Below are 17,707 nucleotides of genomic sequence, written 5' to 3'. Positions count from 1 at the left end.
GTCTTTACTTAATGTAAATACCAGAGCATGGAGATTAACATTGAGTTTCACCTCGAGCTCCTGTCCTATGGTGTCTGTTAATTCAGATGAATCCATGTTTTCCCTGCCTTATCTTGAGTCTACTGTTATGTACCAGTGCTTCAGTGTTCAGCAGAAACTATTTCCCTTCCCTGGCTAGAAATGGATTCTGGGCTCCTTCAGTAGCATTTCCCAAGGTCAGCAGCAGAATTAGAGAATGTAATCACCGCCGAAACTGGACAATATTTCTTCCCGCGACATTGTCAAATGATGATGACAATGTTATAATCTACCCTTATCATGTGAGAATGAAAGCACATACTACAACAGCCAATAGCCAGTTTCTCAATTCAACAGAATAGAAGCAATTGCTGTGGCTTAGAGCGGCATTTATCCCTATACAGCATTAAGCATTCCTGGCTGTCTAAAAGGGGCAATCCTCTATTGCTACTATAATAAATACAAAACTGTAAGCATGTTGTACTCCATTGTTTGAAAACAATGTAATTGTAGTCAAACACTTCATAGTCTCAAAACATGGTTAAAAGTGTCATTTATTTATCCCATGGATGGTCCGTCCTTGCATCCAGAGCGCTGTCTATGAATTTCCGAGTGGTTACATTTCCCCAGGCCCATCCCTCAGCTGTTTACCAAAACTGTAGATTGCCTATTTAAGAGCAAACATCAGGAAGTTGATCAATGATTGTGTGAGCTTTGACAAAGAAAGCATGTGTGTGCAGCCACTTTACATTCTATTTTCTATTAGCAATGACTTTTAAATCACAGGATACAAAATACTGATTATAAAAATACAAATTTGCAGGTGGAAAAGACTGACAATCTCTCTGACAAGAAAAAGCTGCTCCAAAGCCCAGATAGCAGGAGTGACAGGGAACCCACAAACAGTCATGTTGTCGGAGAGACACTCACAGATGCCAAAACACTGCTGCCATATCTATGATTTCACTCTAAATATCTCCCTGTTACGTCCACATCTTCAGAGAGAAATGGACACTTCAACACAAGGTGAAACCAGGTGTGTATAGATAAGGATGTATAGTTAGATATTTGCAGTATGTAAGCCATTATATAAATGGCCTACGTAGGAACACATAAAAAAACAATATCTCTGATGGCCACATTGATGTATGATATAAATTGGTTAGCTGACAACATCACGAAAACGATGCGCACAAGTTGATTCTGGATCGCTAGATAGCTACCAACAATGATAATAAACTTCCATGTGGGGAATCGTGACTCGCTTCAGACAGTTTCATCTTGTTCTTGATGCCATGTCTTGTTTTGAGGTTTTTTATGAACTGATTCATGTAAATGCTAACATGGCTAAGATTCACTAGGTAGCTAACCAACAACTGTAACGACATATTTGAGAGACAACAAGTGTATTGATGTTTTTAAAAACATTAGAGACTAAATATAGTTTACATGTTAACAACAATCTAAGCCGGTTGTGTTGCTCAACAACCAACCCGTCTATAATACAGGAGACGGCATTCCAAAGCAAACAGATGACAGGTGTGATGAATGGTGTAGACTGTGTGTTGACAGGCCAGTGCACTGCAGTGGATGGACGACAGGTGTGATGAATGGTGTAGACTGTGTGTTGACAGGCCAGTGCACTGCAGTGGATGGACGACAGGTGTGATGAATGGTGTAGACTGTGTGTTGACAGGCCAGTGCACTGCAGTGGATGGACGACAGGTGTGATGAATGGTGTAGACTGTGTGTTGACAGGCCAGTGCACTGCAGTGGATGGACGACAGGTGTGATGAATGGTGTAGACTGTGTGTTGACAGGCCAGTGCACTGCAGTGGATGGATGACAGGGGGCTGTGAGAACACTGGTCACTGTCACATTCACAAACAGTCATAGCACCACCACCAGACTGCTCTTTGAATTCTGGAAGCATCTGCATCCTATACAGTAAAGACCATTACTAATCTGTGTCCAATGTAATTCTATCACTATTTAGTTTCATAACTAATTTCAATGAGTAATATAACTTTTGCAAGAGTGTTTCGATTTTAATACTAATAGCGTAATACTTATGCTCATTCCTGTGGTTTGAATTATACTTTGATATCACACCCATGCCTTACAACAACAACATTCAATCATTCAACTTGTTTCAGTGTTTGAAACATAAAAATAGGCGAGTTGAAAGTGGGAGCACTGCCACAGGTGATTGTGGCCCGTATCCAGAATATGTGACAACCAATCATATATTTACAAGTGACAGAGGTCGAACAGAACATAGCGCTCTATCATCCATCTGAAAAAGGGTTAACATTCCCTATGATCTGTCAGCCCTCACAGCATTGCAGGAAAGACAAAGGATCCCACGTGGGTTACAAGCTTTTTCCTGAACACACCGATTCTGCATGGTTTTTTTCTGTTGCTAATTAAGAATAAAATTGTTTCAAGTTTCAGGGGGTTCGATGTAGCAGTTACTGATGTTTGTCCCCCATGTGTCACGACTTCCACCGAAGGGGGCTCCTCTCCCTGTTCTGGCGGTGCTCAGAGGTCCTAGTAGTTGATTTCGGTGGGTTTATGTACCTCCGCTGCCTGCTAGTCTTTGTGCGGGATTGTTTTCTGTAGTTGCTTTGTTAGGGGTGCGTATCTGCACCACAGGGTTTTCTTTCACGTGGCAGTTGTACCGTTTTTGGTATGTGTTTAGGAGTAGAGGTTTCTCCTCCGTGTACGACATTTATTTCCCTGTGTGGCGACCTCGTTTGGGCATATTCCCCCCCATGTTGTGTTTGAGTTGGGACTTCTAATGAAGTATTGTGCCACTGGGACTTCCTTGCTCTCCTGCTCCTGATTCCTGCACCTCCCTCCTTCAAGGAGGCATGTAACACCATGAGACACCATAGGAACAAAGCCAGCATCACTTCCTCAAAATATTCAGAATCTAAGATGACTCAAGGAATCTGTATTTCATTTAGATGTATTTGCCAAGGAGGTTTTAGTATTTCTCAAGTAAAGAAATACGCCACATGCTGTCTGACAGCATGTAAACAAAGTCCAATCTGCTGTGCTGCTGGGCAGGTCTGTCTCACTGTCAGTGTGTTCTGCTGTACAACTGTGTTCTGCTGTACACATTCACCTCAGCTGTTTATCCCATGTTAGTGGGAGCAAGTGGCCATTGTCGAATTCATTACCCAACCCTCAAATAAGTCATGACGAACTCTTTTACTCAAATCTCAAGAAACTCTGTTCTGGAAGATACTGACTTTACGACCAAAATTAACCTACTTGCACTTTTTTTGGTCAATTTTAGCACTGGAATAAATGCTTCAGACTGATTTCAATGTCTCATTTGCCGTTTTCAACGAGAGAAGTTAGTTCTCGAGTTCAGTTCTTCTTTAAGATTCTCTGTGATGTGGCCGTCCTCTCTCACTTCTCCCTCCATTAGCTATGCCCCCTCTCCTCCACAGCCATCCCATAATGCCCCTCAGCATCTCATTTGTCCCTGGGCTCAACACTCTATTGTTGCCATGTCACCCAATAGCAGGAAATGAATGTTAAACAGCAGAGTGGTGCAGATCAGCCAATATACAGACTAAAGTGTTTCATTAAGATGTCAGGGAGGACCTTCCATTAGCTGATCAACCTTTTACATCCTGTTTCAGAGGCGGAGACAGGTAGGAGATATGACTACGAAGGTCTGCACAGAAAAGACTCAGCTGAAAGAATAGAAATATCAAGACATCCGAGATTGGAGATATAGCTGATCAGCGTACATGAACAGGTCTGAACCAGAGGAGGCTGGTGGGAGGAGATTCTAAAGGATGGGCTCATTGTAATGGAATAAATAGAATGGTTTCAAACACATCAAACATATGGAAACCACAGGTTTGACTCCCACTCCAGCCATTATAATGAGACCATTCTCCTATAGCTCCTCCCTCTGGCCTCCTGTAGCCTGAATCCATGATGTTTGGTTTTACCTCCTGACTGTACAATCTGCATCTCTCTTCTATCATAGTCTCACCAAGCTCACCTTCTGTCTAATCTCTTCCTCCATCTTAACTGGAGACCCCAGCTCTGCCACCTGTTTCACACCTTCACTGGCGAAGCCCCTGTACTCCCACAGGACATAGCTCCTGGAGTGGGACGCCCCGATGAGGGCTGACCAATGATTGGCACGTCCTGTATAGGGGGGGAAACAAAGAGACAATTTGACAAAGAAATAAAGTGTGTGTGTGTGTGTGTGTGTGTGTGTGTGTGTGTGTGTGTGTGTGTGTGTGTGTGTGTGTGTGTGTGTGTGTGTGTGTGTGTGTGTGTGTGTGTGTGTGTGTGTGTGTGTGTGTGTGTACGTGCGTGCGTGCGTGCGTGCCAGCGTGTGTAGAGGCTGACAGATCGCTCCTGCTTTTGACTGTGCATGTGGCTGGAAGGTCATTGTTAGTTACAATGTGAGGCCTGCACTACCATTGCTGGAGCCCTCATCATTACTGAGAGAGTTGAGGCTGGAATAGACCCTGTCACACCACATATATATGTGTACAGTCAGGTCATTCAGGTCCAAAATGATTAGCATCCTTGATAAAAATCAGCAAAAAAGACTGTATAAAAACAATAATACAATGAGCTATATTGTATGCTCAATATTTAAAAACATGATTGTATTATTTTATACTAATACAATTGCTCAGAGAAAGACATTTTGTAAAAACTAGTAAAAACAAATAATTAAGACTAAGATCCCTCCCTCCCAATGTGTTTTTCAATCTCATAAAACATTTAGTAAAAAGGCTCAGTGCCCTTCTCGTCGCAAGGTGAGATATTGAAGGGTATAGAAAACAGGGGTGGCAATAAATTTGACTCAATCTTTTAGAAGAAAAAAAATAGTGATTAAATTATTTTTTTTGTGAGCAATTGTATTAGTATTACATTGTTTTTGCATAGCTCAGTATTTGTATTATTTTATACAGTCTTTTTGCTCATCTTTATCAAGGGTGTCATGACTCCCGCCAAGGTCGGCTCCTCTCCTTGTTCGGGCGGCGCTCGGCGGTCGACGTCACCGGTCTTCAAGCCATCGCCGCTCCACCTTTCATTTTCCATTTGTTTTGTCTTGTTTTCCCGCACACCTGTTTTACATCCCCTCATTACTCTACTTGTATATTATCCTCTGTTCCCCCCCATGTCTGTGTGTGTAATTGTTCGTTCCGTGTCATGTGTGACACTTCATGCTGGTTTCTCGCCGGGTCTTGTTTGGAACCCGTGGTATTATTTGTGCGCTATTCGCTTTTGCCTTTGGTGGGAGTGTCGTTTTCACTATAGTCGGCGTCCGACTGTTTTCCTTCTGCCAAATAAAGTGTGTTCACCCGTCTCTGCTCTCCTGCACCTGACTCCAGTTCACCAGTTGCACACACTCTTGACCAAGGGTGCCAATCATTTTGGACGTGACTGTACGGTACTGTATATATAACTCTATCAAAAGACAATTGATGCTTGGTACTATGGTCCCTCAGCGCTCTCCTCAGAAACCCTTGAATGTAATTATGTTTTTCCATGATACGTAACTATTTGTGAAAGATTCTATATACCGCTGGAGGGAAAGGCAAACTATACAGTTCATCTGTTTAAACCCATCAGGCCCATAGCGAAGCCCTGTGATGTGCTATAATGTACCAAAACCTGTTTTCTTATTTCCTGCCAAAACAGCCTCTTCCTGTCTCAAATGATTTATAGAGATTCCTTTCGTAAGCTGTGACTCTACATAACGCTGACTGCAAGGAATACGGCTGTGGTTCAGATCGTCAGCTCCAAAGAGCCACAGTGTCATAACAGCTTTGATACTGTTTTACTGACCTACGTTGACTGAACATTCTTTGTTTAAATCCCAACAAAACACAAAGAATTGGAGAGGAATCCTCTAAACCACAGTGTGCTGCTTTAGGACATGCAGTATGTCCTGTGTGGCTCAGTTGGTAGAGCGTTGCCCTCGCAATGCCAGGACTGTGGGTTTCATTTACCACGGGGGACCAGTATAAAAAATGTATGCACTCACTACTGTGAGTCGCTCTGGATAAGAGTATCTGCTAAAATATAAGCATGTTACTCGAGTCAACAGACAGTCTAAATATGTCCAGGGTAAAATGTCACCTTCTTGTGTTTCTTCCCCAACCACAATGTCTTGCTTCATTATTGTAATGCAGATCCTTTCACACGCCATAGAAAACGGACAGAGGAGCAACAGGTGGGAGGTTGTACAGTCATGTGGGAGTGTAGATATACTGTATGACCCCAGTCAGGGACTTACTGGGGTAGTCTTTAGGGTGAATCTTCTCCGACCAGTTCCCAAAGAAGGTGACTCTGTACTTGGCCGTCCCACAGGCACAGCATTCCAGAGGGGGCTTTTCTGTGGTCTCCCCAAACACAGCCTCTGAAAGGCATACACACACACACGCACAAAGAATGGATAATAATGGTGATGTTGCTTGGTCTAATAGAATAGTTGAAGAATATGACTCCATACAGAATGTCCATTATAATCTACGGTAACAGGTCATATGAAAAGGGCTGTTCTGTGAGAAGTAACATTGGTATTGGACAGATATGCTGTACCTTTCTCACACAATCTGACGGTAAGGGAGCCTTCATCCTGGAAGTATATGATCCTCTTCTGCACAATGCTGGCCCTGCAGAGGAGAAGGAACAGCAGTCCTTTTATTCACTGACAGCACAACAAAAATACAGCACTCGTGTTAGCACACAACGTCTAGGGGCATCCACAGACACACACACTGCCGAGAGCCATAAACATGTACACGCAACAAAAACTGTGTGCCAATAGCAACGCCCGGCCATTAGAATGCTCCTCTTTCTCTCTCTTGTAGTGCGTAAGGAGTGTCTGTTTCCTCTGAGGAGAGGTGGTAAGACCACCCCGTCAGAGACCACCCCAGAGGCACTGCCAGACCTGCTCCCCATCAACCTCTGCAGAATACCAACGTACAGAGAGCCAGGAGTCCAGACTGAGACTGATCCACAGGACAGCCCATCAACACGGTGACCAGTATGAATGCACTCTCTAAAGCTCATCTCCCAGGGAAGAACATTGGCATCTGGGGGTTGAAGATAAAATATCAAATGGTGCTGGACTCATCAAACAGCCGGATCTAAGTGACCGGGAGCCAAATAGACAAGGTCCAGCCCAAACTGTTTTCCACAGTAGATGGAAACGGAAGCTGTGGATACATCCTCAGCCATGCAGCTGTTCTGAAGCCCTCAGTTACATTGTATGGAGCTCAGCAGGGACTTTGTTATAAAGCAACTTGATAATACATTTCATTTATCATTTCACTTTAAAATATGACACAGTAATTGATTAAAATTAGACGCATCAAGTTATTACGTTTCAGATGAGGACAAACTCTGTAAAAAGATCAGTTTAACCCAATGTCAATAATCTTAACATTTGTTTTCAGCAATGGGATCCAGTAGCAGTTGGGTAAAATATCCCTGACTAACCCATGACTTGCATGGCTCTCTCCCATGGTTATGTTCTTCACTCCAATGGTTGGGCCAGGCTTCTGTCCAGACCAATAGTTCCAGTGGGAGAGTTTAGGATCCTTTAGTTGTGGTTCCACACCCAGGCACATGGGCCCTGGCTTTGAGCTGGGGCTGCATGTCTCCAGTGCTGCTGCAAGCCTGCAACCTCAGTGAGGCTGAGGAGAGAGGGTGGCTATAGAGAGCAGGAGAGGATGTCTGTAGAGAGCAGGAGAGGGTGGCTATAGAGAGCAGGAGAGGATGTTTAAAGAGAGCAGGAGAGGATGTCTGTAGAGAGCAGGAGAGGATGTTTAAAGAGAGCAGGAGAGGATGTCTGTAGAGAGCAGGAGAGGATGTTTAAAGAGAGCAGGAGAGGATGTTTAAAGAGAGCAGGAGAGGATGTCTGTAGAGAGCAGGAGAGGATGTTTAAAGAGAGCAGGAGAGGATGTTTAAAGAGAGCAGGAGAGGATGTCTGTAGAGAGCAGGAGAGGATGTTTAAAGTGAGCAGAAGAGGATGTTTAAAGAGAGCAGGAGAGGGTGGCTATAGAGAGCAGGAGCGGATGGCTGTAGAGAGCAGGAGAGGATGTTTAAAGAGAGCAGGAGATGATGGCTATAGAGAGCAGGAGAGGATGTTTAAAGAGAGCAGGAGAGGATGTCTGTAGAGAGCAGGAGAGGATGTTTAAAGAGAGCAGGAGAGGATGTCTGTAGAGAGCGGGAGAGGATGTTTAAAGAGAGCAGGAGAGGATGTTTAAAGAGAGCAGGAGAGGATGTCTGTAGAGAGCAGGAGAGGATGTTTAAAGTGAGCAGAAGAGGATGTTTAAAGAGAGCAGGAGAGGGTGGCTATAGAGAGCAGGAGCGGATGGCTGTAGAGAGCAGGAGAGGATGTTTAAAGAGAGCAGGAGATGATGGCTATAGAGAGCAGGAGAGGATGTTTAAAGAGAGCAGGAGACGATGGCTATAAAGAACAGGAGAGGGTGGCTATAAAGAACAGGAGAGGATGTTTAAAGAGAGCAGGAGAGGATGGCTGTAGAGAGCAGGAGAGGATGTTTAAAGAGAGCAGGAGAGGATGTTTAAAGAGAGCAGGAGAGGGTGGCTGTAGAGAGCAGGAGAGGGTGGCTATAAAGAGCAGGAGAGGGTGGCTGAAGCAAACAGGAGAGGGTGGCTATAAAGAACATGAGAGGATGTTTAAAGAGAGCAGGAGAGGGTGGCTATAAAGAACAGGAGAGGATGGCTGTAGAAAGCAGGAGAGGATGGTTATAAAGAGCAGGAGAGGATGTTTAAAGAGAGCAGGAGAGGATGTCTGTAGAGAGCAGGAGAGGATGTTTAAAGTGAGCAGAAGAGGATGTTTAAAGAGAGCAGGAGAGGGTGGCTATAGAGAGCAGGAGCGGATGGCTGTAGAGAGCAGGAGAGGATGTTTAAAGAGAGCAGGAGATGATGGCTATAGAGAGCAGGAGAGGATGTTTAAAGAGAGCAGGAGACGATGGCTATAAAGAACAGGAGAGGGTGGCTATAAAGAACAGGAGAGGATGTTTAAAGAGAGCAGGAGAGGATGGCTGTAGAGAGCAGGAGAGGATGTTTAAAGAGAGCAGGAGAGGGTGGCTGTAGAGAGCAGGAGAGGGTGGCTATAAAGAGCAGGAGAGGGTGGCTGAAGCAAACAGGAGAGGGTGGCTATAAAGAACATGAGAGGATGTTTAAAGAGAGCAGGAGAGGGTGGCTATAAAGAACAGGAGAGGATGGCTGTAGAAAGCAGGAGAGGATGGTTATAAAGAGCAGGAGAGGATGGCTGTAGAGAGCAGGAGAGGGTGGCTATAAAGAGCAGGAGAGGATGTTTAAAGAGAGCAGGAGAGGATGCTTAAAGAGAGCAGGAGAGGATGTTTAAAGAGAGCAGAAGAGGATGTTTAAACAGAGCAGGAGAGGATGGCTATAGAGAGCAGGAGAGGATGGCTGTAGAGAGCAGGAGAGGATGTTTAAAGAGAGCAGGAGAGGATGTTTAAAGAGAGCAGGAGAGGGTGGCTATAGAGAGCAGGAGCGGATGGCTGTAGAGAGCAGGAGAGGATGTTTAAAGAGAGCAGGAGATGATGGCTATAGAGAGCAGGAGAGGATGTTTAAAGAGAGCAGGAGAGGATGGCTATAAAGAGCAGGAGAGGGTGGCTATAAAGAACAGGAGAGGATGTTTAAAGAGAGCAGGAAAGGATGGCTATAAAGAGCAGGAGAGGATGTTTAAAGAGAGCAGGAGAGGGTGGCTGTAGAGAGCAGGAGAGGGTGGCTATAAAGAGCAGGAGAGGGTGGCTGAAGCGAACAGGAGAGCGTGGCTATAAAGAACAGGAGAGGATGTTTAAAGAGAGCAGGAGAGGGTGGCTGTAGAAAGCAGGAGAGGATGGTTATAAAGAGCAGGGGCGGATGGCTGTAGAGAGCAGGAGAGGATGTTTAAAGAGAGCAGGAGATGATGGCTATAGAGAGCAGGAGAGGATGTTTAAAGAGAGCAGGAGAGGATGGGTATAAAGAGCAGGAGAGGGTGGCTATAAAGAACAGGAGAGGATGTTTAAAGAGAGCAGGAAAGGATGGCTATAAAGAGCAGGAGAGGATGTTTAAAGAGAGCAGGAGAGGATGTTTAAATAGAGCAGGAGAGGATCTTTAAAGAGAGCAGGAGAGGATGGCTATAGAGAGCAGGAGAGGATGTTTAAAGAGAGCAGGAGAGGATGTCTGTAGAGAGCAGGAGAGGATGTTTAAAGAGAGCAGGAGAGGATGTTTAAAGAGAGCAGGAGAGGATGTCTGTAGAGAGCAGGAGAGGATGTTTAAAGAGAGCAGGAGAGGATGTTTAAAGAGAGCAGGAGAGGATGTCTGTAGAGAGCAGGAGAGGATGTTTAAAGTGAGCAGAAGAGGATGTTTAAAGAGAGCAGGAGAGGGTGGCTATAGAGAGCAGGAGTGGATGGCTGTAGAGAGCAGGAGAGGATGTTTAAAGAGAGCAGGAGAGGATGTCTGTAGAGAGCAGGAGAGGATGTTTAAAGAGAGCAGGAGAGGATGTCTGTAGAGAGCGGGAGAGGATGTTTAAAGAGAGCAGGAGAGGATGTTTAAAGAGAGCAGGAGAGGATGTTTAAATAGAGCAGGAGAGGATGTTTAAAGAGAGCAGGAGAGGATGGCTATAGAGAGCAGGAGAGGATGTTTGTAGAGAGCAGGGGAGGATGTTTATAAAGAGCAGGAGAGGATGGCTGTAGAGAGCAGGAGGGGATGTTTAAAGAGAGCAGGAGAGGATGGCTGTAGAGAGCAGGAGAGGATGTTTAAAGAGAGCAGGAAAGGATGGCTGTAAAGAGCAGGAGAGGATGTTTAAAGAGAGCAGGAGAGGATGTTTAAATAGAGCAGGAGAGGATGTTTAAAGAGAGCAGGAGAGGATGTTTAAATAGAGCAGGAGAAGATGTTTAAAGAGAGCAGGAGAGGATGGCTATAGAGAGCAGGAAAGGATGTTTAAAGAGAGCAGGAGAGGATGGCTGTAGAGAGCAGGGGAGGATGTTTATAAAGAGCAGGAGAGGATGTCTGTAGAGAGCAGGAGAGGATGTTTAAAGTGAGCAGAAGAGGATGTTTAAAGAGAGCAGGAGAGGGTGGCTATGAGCAGGAGTGGATGGCTGTAGAGAGCAGGAGAGGATGTTTAAAGAGAGCAGGAGATGATGGCTATAGAGAGCAGGAGAGGATGTTTAAAGAGAGCAGGAGAGGATGTCTGTAGAGAGCAGGAGAGGATGTTTAAAGAGAGCAGGAGAGATGCTGTAGAGCGGGAGAGGATGTTTAAAGAGAGCAGGAGAGGATGTTTAAAGAGAGCAGGAGAGGATGTTTAAATAGAGCAGGAGAGGATGTTTAAAGAGAGCAGGAGAGATGGATGGCTATAGAGAGCAGGAGAGGATGTTTAAAGAGAGCAGGAGAGGATGTTTAAAGAGAGCAGGAGAGGATGTTTAAAGAGAGCAGGAGAGGATGGCTATAAAGAGCAGAGCAGGAGAGGATGTTAAAGAGCAGGAGAGGATTTATAAAGAGCAGGAGAGGATGAGCTTTAAAGAGAGCAGGAGAGATGGCAGGCAGGAGAGGATGTTTAAAGAGGCAGGAAAGGATGCAGGAGAGGATGTTTAAAGAAGCAGGAGAGGATGTTTAAATAGAGCAGGAGAGGATGTTTAAAGAGAGCAGGAGAGGGTTTAAATAGAGCAGGAGAAGATGTTTAAAGAGAGCAGGAGAGGATGGCTATAGAGAGCAGGAAAGGATGTTTAAAGAGAGCAGGAGAGGATGGCTGTAGAGAGCAGGGGAGGATGTTTATAAAGAGCAGGAGAGGATGTCTGTAGAGAGCAGGAGAGGATGTTTAAAGTGAGCAGAAGAGGATGTTTAAAGAGAGCAGGAGAGGGTGGCTATAGAGAGCAGGAGTGGATGGCTGTAGAGAGCAGGAGAGGATGTTTAAAGAGAGCAGGAGATGATGGCTATAGAGAGCAGGAGAGGATGTTTAAAGAGAGCAGGAGAGGATGTCTGTAGAGAGCAGGAGAGGATGTTTAAAGAGAGCAGGAGAGGATGTCTGTAGAGAGCGGGAGAGGATGTTTAAAGAGAGCAGGAGAGGATGTTTAAAGAGAGCAGGAGAGGATGTTTAAATAGAGCAGGAGAGGATGTTTAAAGAGAGCAGGAGAGGATGGCTATAGAGAGCAGGAGAGGATGTTTGTAGAGAGCAGGGGAGGATGTTTATAAAGAGCAGGAGAGGATGGCTGTAGAGAGCAGGAGGGGATGTTTAAAGAGAGCAGGAGAGGATGGCTGTAGAGAGCAGGAGAGGATGTTTAAAGAGAGCAGGAAAGGATGGCTGTAAAGAGCAGGAGAGGATGTTTAAAGAGAGCAGGAGAGGATGTTTAAATAGAGCAGGAGAGGATGTTTAAAGAGAGCAGGAGAGGATGTTTAAATAGAGCAGGAGAGGATGTTTAAAGAGAGCAGGAGAGGATGGCTATAGAGAGCAGGAAAGGATGTTTAAAGAGAGCAGGAGAGGATGGCTGTAGAGAGCAGGGGAGGATGTTTATAAAGAGCAGGAGAGGATGGCTGTAGAGAGCAGGAGAGGATGTTTAAAGAGAGCAGGAGAGGATGTTTAAAGAGAGCAGGAGAGGATGGCTGGTTTTTGTGAAAATGTTGCGTGCTACATGCTACACAAAATGCTATGCTAGCTTTGCATACTCTTACACAAATTAGTCAATTTCTATGGTTCAAAAGCATATTTTGAAAATCTGAGATGACAGTGTTGTTAAGAAAAGGCTAAGCTTGAGAGCAGACGCATTATTTTAATTTTATTTGCGATTTTCAGAAATCGTTAACGTTGCGTTATGCTAATGAGCCTGAGGCTTTAGTCACGATCCCGGATCCGGGATGGGGAGTTTCAAGAAGTTAAAGAGAGCAGGAGATGATGGCTATAGAGAGCAGGAGAGGATGTTTAAAGAGAGCAGGAGAGGATGGCTATAAAGAGCAGGAGAGGGTGGCTATAAAGAACAGGAGAGGATGTTTAAAGAGAGCAGGAGAGGGTGGCTGTAGAGAGCAGGTGAGGGTGGCTATAAAGAGCAGGAGAGGGTGGCTGAAGCGAACAGGAGAGGGTGGCTATAAAGAACAGGAGAGGATGTTTAAAGAGAGCAGGAGAGGGTGGCTGTAGAAAGCAGGAGAGGATTGTTATAAAGAGCAGGGGTGGATGGCTGTAGAGAGCAGGAGAGGATGTTTAAAGAGAGCAGGAGATGATGGCTATAGAGAGCAGGAGAGGATGTTTAAAGAGAGCAGGAGAGGATGGGTATAAAGAGCAGGAGAGGGTGGCTATAAAGAACAGGAGAGGATGTTTAAAGAGAGCAGGAAAGGATGGCTATAAAGAGAAGGAGAGGATGTTTAAAGAGAGCAGGAGAGGATGTTTAAAGAGAGCAGGAGAGGATGTTTAAATAGAGCAGGAGAGGATGTTTAAAGAGAGCAGGAGAGGATGGCTATAGAGAGCAGGAGAGGATGTTTGTAGAGAGCAGGGGAGGATGTTTATAAAGAGCAGGAGAGGATGGCTGTAGAGAGCAGGAGAGGATGTTTAAAGAGAGCAGGAGAGGATGGCTGTAGAGAGCAGGAGAGGATGTTTAAAGAGAGCAGGAAAGGATGGCTGTAAAAAGCAGGAGAGGATGTTTAAAGAGAGCAGGAGAGGATGTTTAAATAGAGCAGGAGAGGATGTTTAAAGAGAGCAGGAGAGGATGTTTAAATAGAGCAGGAGAGGATGTTTAAAGAGAGCAGGAGAGGATGGCTATAGAGAGCAGGAGAGGATGTTTAAAGAGAGCAGGAGAGGATGGCTGTAGAGAGCAGGGGAGGATGTTTATAAAAAGCAGGAGAGGATGGCTGTAGAGAGCAGGAGAGGATGTTTAAAGAGAGCAGGAGAGGATGTTTAAAGAGAGCAGGAGAGGATGGCTGGTTTTTGTGAAAATGTTGCGTGCTACATGCTACACAAAATGCTATGCTAGCTTTGCATACTCTTACACAAATTAGTCAATTTCTATGGTTCAAAAGCATATTTTGAAAATCTGAGAGGACAGTGTTGTTAAGAAAAGGCTAAGCTTGAGAGCAGACGCATTATTTTAATTTTATTTGCGATTTTCAGAAATCGTTAACGTTGCATTATGCTAATGAGCCTGAGGCTTTAGTCACGATCCCGGATCCGGGATGGGGAGTTTCAAGAAGTTAAAGAGAGCAGGAGATGATGGCTATAGAGAGCAGGAGAGGATGTTTAAAGAGAGCAGGAGAGGATGGCTATAAAGAGCAGGAGAGGGTGGCTATAAAGAACAGGAGAGGATGTTTAAAGAGAGCAGGAGAGGGTGGCTGTAGAGAGCAGGTGAGGGTGGCTATAAAGAGCAGGAGAGGGTGGCTGAAAAGAACAGGAGAGGGTGGCTATAAAGAACAGGAGAGGATGTTTAAAGAGAGCAGGAGAGGGTGGCTGTAGAAAGCAGGAGAGGATTGTTATAAAGAGCAGGGGTGGATGGCTGTAGAGAGCAGGAGAGGATGTTTAAAGAGAGCAGGAGATGATGGCTATAGAGAGCAGGAGAGGATGTTTAAAGAGAGCAGGAGAGGATGGGTATAAAGAGCAGGAGAGGGTGGCTATAAAGAACAGGAGAGGATGTTTAAAGAGAGCAGGAAAGGATGGCTATAAAGAGAAGATGGCTATAAAGAGGATGTTTAAAGAGAGCAGGAGAGGATGTTTAAAGAGAGCAGGAGAGGATGTTTAAATAGAGCAGGAGAGGATGTTTAAAGAGAGCAGGAGAGGATGGCTATAGAGAGCAGGAGAGGATGTTTGTAGAGAGCAGGGGAGGATGTTTATAAAGAGCAGGAGAGGATGGCTGTAGAGAGCAGGAGAGGATGTTTAAAGAGAGCAGGAGAGGATGGCTGTAGAGAGCAGGAGAGGATGTTTAAAGAGAGCAGGAAAGGATGGCTGTAAAAAGCAGGAGAGGATGTTTAAAGAGAGCAGGAGAGGATGTTTAAATAGAGCAGGAGAGGATGTTTAAAGAGAGCAGGAGAGGATGTTTAAATAGAGCAGGAGAGGATGTTTAAAGAGAGCAGGAGAGGATGGCTATAGAGAGCAGGAGAGGATGTTTAAAGAGAGCAGGAGAGGATGGCTGTAGAGAGCAGGGGAGGATGTTTAAAAAGCAGGAGAGGATGGCTGTAGAGAGCAGGAGAGGATGTTTAAAGAGAGCAGGAGAGGATGTTTAAAGAGAGCAGGAGAGGATGGCTGGTTTTTGTGAAAATGTTGCGTGCTACATGCTACACAAAATGCTATGCTAGCTTTGCATACTCTTACACAAATTAGTCAATTTCTATGGTTCAAAAGCATATTTTGAAAATCTGAGAGGACAGTGTTGTTAAGAAAAGGCTAAGCTTGAGAGCAGACGCATTATTTTAATTTTATTTGCGATTTTCAGAAATCGTTAACGTTGCGTTATGCTAATGAGCCTGAGGCTTTAGTCACGATCCCGGATCCGGGATGGGGAGTTTCAAGAAGTTAAAGAGAGCAGGAGATGATGGCTATAGAGAGCAGGAGAGGATGTTTAAAGAGAGCAGGAGAGGATGGCTATAAAGAGCAGGAGAGGGTGGCTATAAAGAACAGGAGAGGATGTTTAAAGAGAGCAGGAAAGGATGGCTATAAAGAGCAGGAGAGGATGTTTAAAGAGAGCAGGAGAGGGTGGCTGTAGAGAGCAGGAGAGGGTGGCTGAAGCGAACAGGAGAGGGTGGCTATAAAGAACAGGAGAGGATATTTAAAGAGAGCAGGAGAGGGTGGCTGTAGAAAGCAGGAGAGGATGGTTATAAAGAGCAGGGGCGGATGGCTGTAGAGAGCAGGAGAGGATGTTTAAAGAGAGCAGGAGATGATGGCTATAGAGAGCAGGAGAGGATGTTTAAAGAGAGCAGGAGAGGATGGGTATAAAGAGCAGGAGAGGGTGGCTATAAAGAACAGGAGAGGATGTTTAAAGAGAGCAGGAAAGGATGGCTATAAAGAGCAGGAGAGGATGTTTAAATAGAGCAGGAGAGGATGTTTAAAGAGAGCAGGAGAGGATGTTTAAATAGAGCAGGAGAGGATGTTTAAAGAGAGCAGGAGAGGATGGCTATAGAGAGCAGGAGAGGATGTTTAAAGAGAGCAGGAGAGGATGTCTGTAGAGAGCAGGAGAGGATGTTTAAAGAGAGCAGGAGAGGTTGTTTAAAGAGAGCAGGAGAGGATGTCTGTAGAGAGCAGGAGAGGATGTTTAAAGAGAGCAGGAGAGGATGTTTAAAGAGAGCAGGAGAGGATGTCTGTAGAGAGCAGGAGAGGATGTTTAAAGTGAGCAGAAGAGGATGTTTAAAGAGAGCAGGAGAGGGTGGCTATAGAGAGCAGGAGTGGATGGCTGTAGAGAGCAGGAGAGGATGTTTAAAGAGAGCAGGAGATGATGGCTATAGAGAGCAGGAGAGGATGTTTAAAGAGAGCAGGAGAGGATGTCTGTAGACAGCAGGAGAGGATGTTTAAAGAGAGCGGGAGAGGATGTCTGTAGAGAGCGGGAGAGGATGTTTAAAGAGAGCAGGAGAGGATGTTTAAAGAGAGCAGGAGAGGATGTTTAAATAGAGGAGGAGAGGATGTTTAAAGAGAGCAGGAGAGGATGGCTATAGAGAGCAGGAGAGGATGTTTGTAGAGAGCAGGGGAGGATGTTTATAAAGAGCAGGAGAGGATGGCTGTAGAGAGCAGGAGAGGATGTTTAAAGAGAGCAGGAGAGGATGGCTGTAGAGAGCAGGAGAGGATGTTTAAAGAGAGCAGGAAAGGATGGCTGTAAAGAGCAGGAGAGGATGTTTAAAGAGAGCAGGAGAGGATGTTTAAATAGAGCAGGAGAGGATGTTTAAAGAGAGCAGGAGAGGATGGCTATAGAGAGCAGGAGAGGATGTTTAAAGAGAGCAGGAGAGGATGGCTGTAGAGAGCAGGGGAGGATGTTTATAAAGAGCAGGAGAGGATGTTTAAAGAGAGCAGGAGAGGATGTTTAAAGAGAGCAGGAGAGGGTGGCTGTAGAGAGCAGGAGAGGGTGGCTATAAAGAGCAGGAGAGGGTGGCTGAAGCGAACAGGAGAGGGTGGCTATAAAGAACAGGAGAGGGTGGCGATAAAGAACAGGAGAGGGTGGCTATAAAGAACAGGAGAGGGTGGCTATAAAGAACAGGAGAGGGTGGCTATAAAGAACAGGAGAGGGTGGCGATAAAGAACAGGAGAGGGTGGCTATAAAGAACAGGAGAGGGTGGCTATAAAGAACAGGAGAGGGTGGCTATAAAGAACAGGAGAGGGTGGCTATAAAGAACAGGAGAGGGTGGCTATAAAGAACAGGAGAGGGTGGCTATAAAGAACAGGAGAGGGTGGCGATAAAGAACAGGAGAGGGTGGCTATAAAGAACAGGAGAGGGTGGCTATAAAGAACAGGAGAGGGTGGCTATAAAGAACAGGAGAGGGTGGCTATAAAGAACAGGAGAGGGTGGCTATAAAGAACAGGAGAGGGTGGCTATAAAGAACAGGATAGGGTGGCTATAAAGAACAGGAGAGGGTGGCTATAAAGAACAGGAGAGGGTGGCTATAAAGAACAGGATAGGGTGGCTATAAAGAACAGGAGAGGGTGGCTATAAAGAACAGGAGAGGGTGGCTATAAAGAACAGGAGAGGGTGGCTATAAA

At 45.3% G+C, this 17,707-nt stretch overlaps 1 protein-coding gene across 1 annotated transcript in view; it reads right to left on the bottom strand.

Moving 5' to 3' along the window:
- The window catches only part of LOC135509101 (spondin-1-like), a 142,214-nt gene that overhangs the window by 64,612 nt on the left and 59,895 nt on the right, over positions 1–17,707 (bottom strand). The window contains exons 4-6 of the mRNA XM_064929436.1: positions 6,613–6,686; positions 6,308–6,430; positions 4,046–4,194 (exon numbers count right to left, since the gene is read on the bottom strand). Coding sequence (XP_064785508.1) covers positions 4,046–4,194; positions 6,308–6,430; positions 6,613–6,686 — 346 coding nt within the window. The remainder of the gene's footprint in view (positions 1–4,045; positions 4,195–6,307; positions 6,431–6,612; positions 6,687–17,707) is intronic.

Source organism: Oncorhynchus masou, chromosome 22, assembly GCF_036934945.1.
Source record: "Oncorhynchus masou masou isolate Uvic2021 chromosome 22, UVic_Omas_1.1, whole genome shotgun sequence".
Classification (NCBI taxonomy): Eukaryota; Metazoa; Chordata; class Actinopteri; order Salmoniformes; family Salmonidae; genus Oncorhynchus; species Oncorhynchus masou.
This window is presented reverse-complemented; position numbering and strand designations above follow the sequence as displayed.